General features: G+C 41.5%; 1 protein-coding gene across 1 annotated transcript; it reads right to left on the reverse strand.

The window, feature by feature from the left end:
* Positions 1–857: 857 nt before the first annotated feature.
* BTG1 (BTG anti-proliferation factor 1) lies at positions 858–5809 on the reverse strand. Its single transcript, XM_077470815.1, has 2 exons — positions 5380–5809; positions 858–2803 (listed from the first exon to the last, which is right to left on the reverse strand). Exons 1-2 carry the CDS (start codon positions 5522–5524, stop codon positions 2436–2438), a joined length of 513 nt encoding a protein of 170 aa, XP_077326941.1. The 5' UTR covers positions 5525–5809; the 3' UTR covers positions 858–2435.
* Positions 5810–8562: the final 2753 nt, after the last annotated feature.

The following is an 8562-nucleotide window of genomic DNA, read 5'->3' on the forward strand; positions in this document are numbered from 1 at the left end:
GTGTTGGTGGGGATTTTATCTCACTTCTTGTCTGTTGAAACCATTTTATGGCTGAACATGCACTTTAAACTGCAAAACCGTGAACAGGGCCCTAAAACTAAAGTAGGGCGAAGCGATTAGAACCTCATTTCAGGTGAATCACCTTCTCTGATTGAACCAATTTAGGTCACATACTAGACACAATGTTTTTAATACACACAAAAGAGAAAGCTAAGGAGAATGGACCACAATAGGTGGTAAACATGGCAGGAGAAAAACAAAGCACGTACCTTTGAACTGGAGAAGACTGCTACATAGTGTTGAACCTATCATCCCGGAAAGTTTTATCCAGCAGAACATGTAAAATCTATTAAAATACAAGCAGCCTATCTTCATGGTGTTGTGTTATCCAACTGTGCAAACCACCCTGCATTGCTCATTGGCAACCAAAATTTTGTTGCAAAGTTGCCACTTTGCTATACATAAGTTTCCATCAATAAATGCATTGTGGCATTTGCACAGTAGTCGGGGAAGAAAATATTCCAGGGAATTGTTAGGTTGATGGGCCCAAATTTTAAATCCTCAATTCTTAATTTATTTCCTTAAGCATGGTCGTGATTTCTCCTGAGATTACACTCCAGTGTATTTTCTGGCAATATGCCCTTTGTACAGAAGATATTTATGCAAAACGTGTACGTATTTAACACTAGCCTAATCCAAAGCATTATTCCAAATTGGCAGGTGTCTCCAATTAAACTCCAGGTTTACACAATAGATCCAGTACCAGCAGGAAGCCATGTGAATCCCCCATGATTCTTTTTTTTTTTTGGCCCTGAAATGAATCAATTTTAAAATCCCTACATAAACAGACAAGACTGTTTGTTTAAAATGCCAAGATAAGAAACAATTTATTATAGAGAAGAAAAATCTCTCATTTAAAATAGAAATCTGTACATCTTTGTCACAATCAATATACATGAACTGTACAAATTTACAGCAGTTCATAATTTATCAAATAAAAGGACTAACAAAGTTCACAAAATAGATGGTGGCTTGTGGAAAAGGACTTTTACCCAATTAAGTACAAGAAATTACAAAGCAGAACTCCACTTTTCTAAAAATAAGAAGTTTACTCCGTCTTAGAAAACTACGAGCTAGGAAATGTACAGATAAGCTGGCTGGTGAGAACGCCATAGTTCAGACAGTGTCTTTAGAAGGTGTTTTTAAAGCCTGTAGCCGAGGCAGGAAAAAAATAATAATAATCTATATTTACCGTTCAAGTTCATTTCACAATATGAAGGATACTCAAGTATTCTTTTTGGCAGACTCCTGTGTGTGCATTATATATATATATATATATATATATATATATATATATATATATATACACACACACACACATCTATATCTATTTTCAGTGCAAGTCATGTCTGCCATGTACAGTTCCCAATAAGTGTCATATTCCCACCTCTTCACCTTGCTACTGAGCTGCCAGAAATAGTAACATTGAAGACATTAGTGCAAGTTAAGCTCTGCAAAAAAACTGCAGAGAAGTAAATAAAAATCTTACAAAGACATTGAGCTTTGGGTTCATAGGTTACGGATATGTACGTACTCCATGTTTAGTACGCATTTGTCAGCTGGCAACGTTAGGTTGAGCTTACTCCATGAGTAATGATGCACATAGACATGAGATGACCATTGCCCTATGACTCCATTCTGGGAAAAGATCATAGTCTATGTTAATAAGTGCTCTCTGCAGAAACTCCCTGGCTGACCAATCTAAGGGGAAGATTCAGTTAGCCAACGTGGACTTTCCCTGCTGATTATGGTTCCCTCAAGATAAGGCTACAGCCAAAGAGTCTGTTCAGTGCATAAACATGCACCAATGGACAAGATTATCGTAGAGATCATTGAATTCCAAGATACTTGTCCCCTTTAAAGCCCTGACCATAAATGGAAAAACACAACCAAACACTGCTTGGTAACAAATATGTGCCCTGCTGATTATGGTTCCCTCAAGATGAGGCTAAAGCCAAGGAGTCTGTTCAATGCATTAACATGCACTATTGAACAAGATGATCATAGAGATCACTGAACTCCAAGACGCTTGACCCATTTAAAGCCTTGACCATAAGTGGAAAAGCACAACTGAACACTGCCTGGTGACAAACGCACCTGATGCAAAGTATGCACATAACCTAATACAGATATTATCACTGACTAAATGTCTAGTGCCAAACACATTGCCTTCTACATACAGGCTGTTAAACTACAAAAAAAAGGTACTGTCCAAACCATGGCACATTCACATCAGTAAGATCTACTTCTATTTTGTGCCCAATCTTCACAGCTGTGACATTTTATACTTCACACTCCATCCCCATAGGAGCCCTCCCAAATTAAAAACAATATTATTCCATCTGTTACAAGATGATCCATCCATCGACCGTATCTTAACCAGATACCGTCATCATGTTGTACGTTTTGGAAGGGCTTGTTCGGCCAAGGAGAAGTTCATCTTTGCAGCTGATTCTGCTTTCGACCACCAGAGACGAGCTGCCATTTTGGCTACTGCTGCTTATCGGGATAGATTCATAGAGCACACATATGGAACCATCCTCTCCGATGCGATAAGACACTTCATATGGATCAATCCACAAAGTGAGTTCACTTGGCAGAAGTTTAAACATTTCTTGGCTGCTCAGTCCGATACGGTCTGCTGCTTGCCCAATCAAGGGATCCATTTTGTGGTTAATCCGAATGCATCGGTAAGCTGAACCTTTGGAAGGTTTCTCAGGAAACCAGTGATGTCTGTAATGTTCTACAAATGGAAATAAAAAAATAAAAAATAAAGCACACTTATTTACACACGCTGCAAACCAATGGTGAGCACACAAAAATCATCTAAACGACAAACTCATTGTATTAGGCAAGTAGATTAAGTTTGTTCAGTGCAGCCATTTTCCTAAAATATTTTTAAAAACAAAAATGTATGCCGTGATTAAAAAAAAAAAATTGTATTTGTATTTACATACTAAGCGAAATAATAAACGCTAATCAATATTACTATTTATTAATGTTTTCCTAGAGTATTTTTATGCCACAAAATTGGATCTTTGAAACACTCATTCATTCTAGTGTTCTTTTTCATTACATAACACCTACTCTGGTTGAAAACACAAAACAAAAATAGTCCATCGAGTTCAACCAACATATAAAAAAAACAAAAACAAAACACACACAAATAGAAAACCTCCATATGCACTATCCTATACTCACAATTGATCCAGGGGACAGCAAAAACACTACAATACAGCATAATCCAGGGAGGAAAAACATTCCTTCCTGATCCTCCTCCCCCCCAAAGAGGCAATCGGATATTCCCTGGATCAACATTACCTATAAATATTAATAACCAGTTATAAATCTATATATCTATAAAGCAGCTGGAGCCATCGATCCATATGGAAGATCTTTTTTTAATTCAGAACAATCCCTAAGCTTGAATAAATAAGAGTGGCTCATTCTGCATAATTATAGCAGTACTGCGATTACGAAGGGGGGTGGGGGGTGGAGAAGAGGGCTTGGGCCACGTAACCATCCCCTTGTTTTATCAACACAAAAGAGCTGCTGTTTTGTGTAACGAGAGCCTAGCTCCAGCGCAGATCCCTTTAAAAGAACGCACAAAGACCGAAAAGAATAGTGACTAGACTGATAAACATCTGTGTGCTGCCTGGGCATGTTTCACAGCAGTCTTGTGATTTGTGTAAATGTATTATTGTTATGGGCCTCAACTAGAACGCCTGCCACAAAGCAAAAAAGAGATTTTGGATGTGGGAAGCAGATTTTCATAAAAAAAAAAACTAAAAAAACACAAGCAAGGAAAAAAGCAATAAACTGAACAACAGTAAAAAAAAGTCAAATGTGAACAAATCAAAAAATCAAAGGAGATCTAAGTGCGGCCATGTACAAGGCAAATCGCAAACGTAATGACGGCCTGCTGTGGAATAAGCACCGTCGCTCTAACTTGCCTTGTCTCAACATGTCCGTAATTAGAGCAGAGGAGGAAACGCGTCACTAGTGGGCATATAGCTATAGTCTAGGCAGGAAGGACATACAAGTCTGTACTTTCCAACCAAGGTTGGGGGGGGGGGGGGAGGAGGGGGAAGGGCGATACCCTATTTTACAACAAAGACTTGGAAAAACAAACAGCACCAGAAGCTGCCGTCTGGCCAGTTCCCAGCCAGTCCTGACTAGTCTACAACTGTTGAGTATTGATAACTTGCCCGGGCATATTTCTTCTAAAAAAAAAACGATCTGTATTTAGATGATAAATCTATATGTATCCAGAACTGAAGAAGTGACTTGAAGAATCTACGAAACATCTTCAACATTACAGAACGAGTCCAAATGTATGCAATTGACTAGTACTAGTTCAACCTCTCTCAACCTTTTCAACACAAAGGAACCCTTGAAATAACTGTCCAGTTTCAGGGAACCCCTGCTATAAATTACTATATGTACAACTCACGATACATTAGTGTGAAGGTTAGTGGGAAGAATGGTCCCTACACTTGTAGACGTCGAGGGGAATCACCCCCTTATATCAATGGTGTCGAAGAATGCTCCCTACACTTGTAGACGTCGAGAGGAATCACCCCCTTATATCAATGGTGTCGGTGAACACTTATCTGAGAGGCAGAAATTGCTCAAAGAACCCCTAGCAACCTCTGGAGAAACCATGTACTAGAAAAACCCATAAATTAGATCTATACTCTAACAAAATGAGATGTGGCCCACGGATATCAAAGAACTGTTCTAAGACTGTTTTCCCTATTTTTACTGGTCTCCCTTAGCCCCTTGCAGCTTCTTCTCAACACAACATCTTCTCATCTGATAGTGCTCTGCCTGCGCAACGTGACCACTTGTCGCCACCAGGGGCGAGTGCGACAACACAGGAGCAAAATCAGGAGAGGGTTGTCACAGGAAGTGCCCAAACAAAGACCTTCACTGGGGATTATTTTAATAACAGCTACAGATTTGATAACAATTTATGTTATTAACCTGTTGAAAGCCTAAATGTGATCTTGACAATAGAGTTTAGTTCTAAAGTCCTCATTGTTCTCCTATTACATGGATGACCCCTATATGTGTCTGACAATCTAAGCAATAAAATCATAACAAATACAAAACAAAAACACTGCAAACACAAAGACAAGTTCTAATCATCCACCCAGCCTGGAGGTCTCACAGATGGATCCCTCTTCTATTGAGGAGCTCAGATCGTCATGTAGAATAGAGAAGGCATTGTTGATGAACTAGTCCCCCTCCCGTATTACAGAGCACACAACACTGGGACAATCAGCTCACACATACAGATCGGGGGGAAGTTCTTACCTGCTAGCAGTTCTTGAAGGGACTGATTGAAGGTTTGCAGCTCCCGATCGTCCATCAGCCCCTTAGTACGCAGGAACTTGGAGAGGAAGCCCACCGCTGCGATGATCTCTGGCTTCATGTTGATTCGGGAGTAGTGAGTATGCATGGAGGCTGCGGGGACACCACACTGGAGGTGATCCGACTATTTCCTTCGATTTTTGTTGGCTTTTTTCTTTTTTTACTTTTGCGATTTTTTTTTTCTTTTTTTTTCACTTATTCTTTAAACGAGTCTTTTTTTTTATTTGAAGAGCGAGGGCGCTTGTGACATGGCCAAAGGAATTATGTGTCTGATGTGCTGCTCCCTAGTTCTCATCCCTGGGGGTGCTGGAGGACTTGCCACGGTCCTTCAGCCGCACATTCCTTATGTCACCACTTTGCGAGTAAGAAGGCAGCTCTTCCGTCTGGGCTTTTATATAGCCAGAGGGCGGAACTGGCGTCAGCCGGGCGGGGCTCGGCGGAGCGGCCAATCGGGGGCTCGCAGTGCGGTGACGGCAGCGTGTTGCGGGGAGGATAGGCTTCAACTGACGTAATCCTTCTGCAAACAAACGAGAACGCAGAGGGAGAAAATTTTCTGTAAACAAGCCAGGCTGGGGGCGGCGACCTGCTGCGTCATCTCTCTGTTATGTGCGCTGTGCTCGCTGTAGGGACAACATAGGAGAGGCTGCTGAGGGACTGCAAGTGGAAGCAAGTCCTGACAGAGAGCTATGGCTCTTCTCCTCAGAATAATGTACAAGATACATAGGGAAGTTAGGTGTTATACGAGATACAGTGAGCAAAACCAGGACCCGGAAGTCTGAAGGAAACAATGGAAACCCTGCCCAACAGAGCTAACAATCTAATTAATCTCTAATGCCACACTATTCTTCTAAAATAAACCATACATATCCAATACAAGACCAGGGCTGTTCCGATACGTCTCTCCTACATGTAAAAATCACTATATTTTGCTAGAAATGTACTCAGAACCCTCAAATGTTATATACACTCGCCATTGTATTAGGTACACCGGCCATTTTATTAGGTACACCTTGCTAGTATCGGGTTGGACCCCCTTTTGCATGTTCTAGACCTCTGGTGCCCAACCTGTGGCCCCCTGGTATATGATGTGTGGCGCTCGGACCTCAGCAGTCTGTAGTGGGAACATTGATTTGGGTAATAGCATTGATCTCTACTAGCCTCATGTAACATGTTCTCCATTTCATATTGTCTTCTCCAGCATATCCACAACCAACAATGTATCATGTGCACACTCTCTGACCCTCCTTTCCTCTATTAGATCTGCAGTCTCTGACAGTCGTTTCAAGACTTAGGCTCAGTTCACATATGAGACGCACGCATCTCACAGCAGGGGTCCGGAGCGTGCTGGTTCACCGTTTCAGCCCGAATTTTGGGCTGAATTTACACCTGAAACGGACCAAAAGACAACGTTTTTCTGAAAAACACACCGGACCTGCTGCGGAGATATGTGAACCGGCTTCATAAAGAGCCAGTCAAAATGGATCAGCATCCAATTCGCAATGGTGTGAACCCAGCCTTACACATACACTCACCGGCCACTTTCTTTGGTACACCTTGCTAGTGCCGGGTTGCCTTCAGAACCACCTTCATTCTTTGTGGTGTAGATTCAACAAGGTGTTTGAAACATTCCTCAGAGATTTTGGTCCATATTTATATGAAAGCATCACGTAGTTGCTGCAGATTTGTCGGCCGCACATCCATGATACAAATCTCCCATTACACTACATCCCAAAGGTGCTCTATTGGATTGAGATCTGGTGACTGTGGAGGCCATTGGAGTACAGCAAACTCATTGTGATGTTCAAGAAACCAGTGGTGAGACGATTTGAGCTTTGTGACATGGTGCATTATCCTGCTGGAAGTAGCCATCAGAAGATGGGTACACTGTAGTCATAGATATAAATAGGATAGATATGGTCAGCAACAATATTCAGGTAGGCCGTGGCATTTAAACAATGCTCAATTGGTACTAAGGGGCCCAAAGTGTGCCAAGAAAATATCTCCTACAGTCCAGTGATGGCGAACCTTGGCACCACAGATGTTTTGGAACCACATTTCCCATGATGCTCAACTACATTGTGTGTATGAGCATCATGGGAAATGTAGTTCCAAAACATCTGGGGTGCCAAGGTTTGCCATCACTGCCATACGCCATTACACCATCTACCTGAACCGTTGATACAAGGTAGGATGGATCCATGCTTTCATGTTGTTTACACACAAATTCTGACCCCACCATCTGAACGTTGCAGATGAAATTGAGACTCATCAGACCAAGCCACGTTTTTCCAATCTTCTATTGTCCAATTTTGATGAGTCTGTGCAAATTGTAGCCTCAGTTTCCTCTTCTTAGCTGACAGGAGTGGCACCTGGTGATAGATTAGCAGTTGTTGAAATAGCCCAGACCATCTGGAACCAACAACCATGCCATGTTCAAAGTCACCTAAATCCCCTTTCTTCCCCATTCTGATTCTAGTTTGAACTTCAGCAAGACGTTTTCACCACGCCTAAATGTTGCTGCCATGTGATGGCTGATTAGCAATTTGTGTCACCAAGCAATTGAACAGGTGTACCTAATAAAGTGGCCAGTGAGTGTACGTCGAGCAAAACCAGGACATGGAAGACTGCAGGGAACAATGGGAGCCCTGCCCAACAGAACTAACAATCTAAAGTGACACTAAATCCTTATTCTTCTAGAATAATCTATACACATTCAATACTTAGAAGACTAGGCCTACTCTGACACATCTCTCCCACATGTAAACATTACTATTTGTTGCTAGAAATATACTTGGAACCCTCAAACATTATGTATATTTTTTAAGCAGAGGCCCTAGAAAATACAATGGCAGTCGTTGCAGATCACAGCAGCAAAACAAAAAAAAAGGGAATTTTGAGAAGCTTGAAGCCCTTTTTAGTTAAAGCAGAATTAAACTTCAGTATATATATATATATATATTTTGTGGGCCTCTAGGACATGGATATGCATTTAGCGGATCTCCAGCTGTTGCAGAACTACAAGTCCCATGAGGCATAGCAAGACTCTGACAGCCACAAGCATGACACCCAAAGGCAGAGAATGATGGGACTTGTAGTTTTGCAACAGCTGGAGGTCCACTAATTGCA

This window comes from Lithobates pipiens, unplaced genomic scaffold (assembly GCF_037356315.1).
Source record: "Lithobates pipiens isolate NorthernLeopardFrog02 unplaced genomic scaffold, aLitPip1_a1.2 Scaffold_8, whole genome shotgun sequence".
NCBI lineage: Eukaryota > Metazoa > Chordata > Amphibia > Anura > Ranidae > Lithobates > Lithobates pipiens.

What these genes read in the sequence shown, in the direction of transcription:
- BTG1 (XM_077470815.1), bottom strand. Translation starts at nt 5,524, where the DNA reads ATGCATACTCACTACTCCCGAATCAACATGAAGCCAGAGATCATCGCA. An exon ending in CCTTCAAGAACTGCTAGCAG is followed by an intron (nt 2,804 to 5,379) that starts GTAAGAACTTCC and finishes TTCCATTTGTAG; the next exon opens with AACATTACAGACATCACTGG.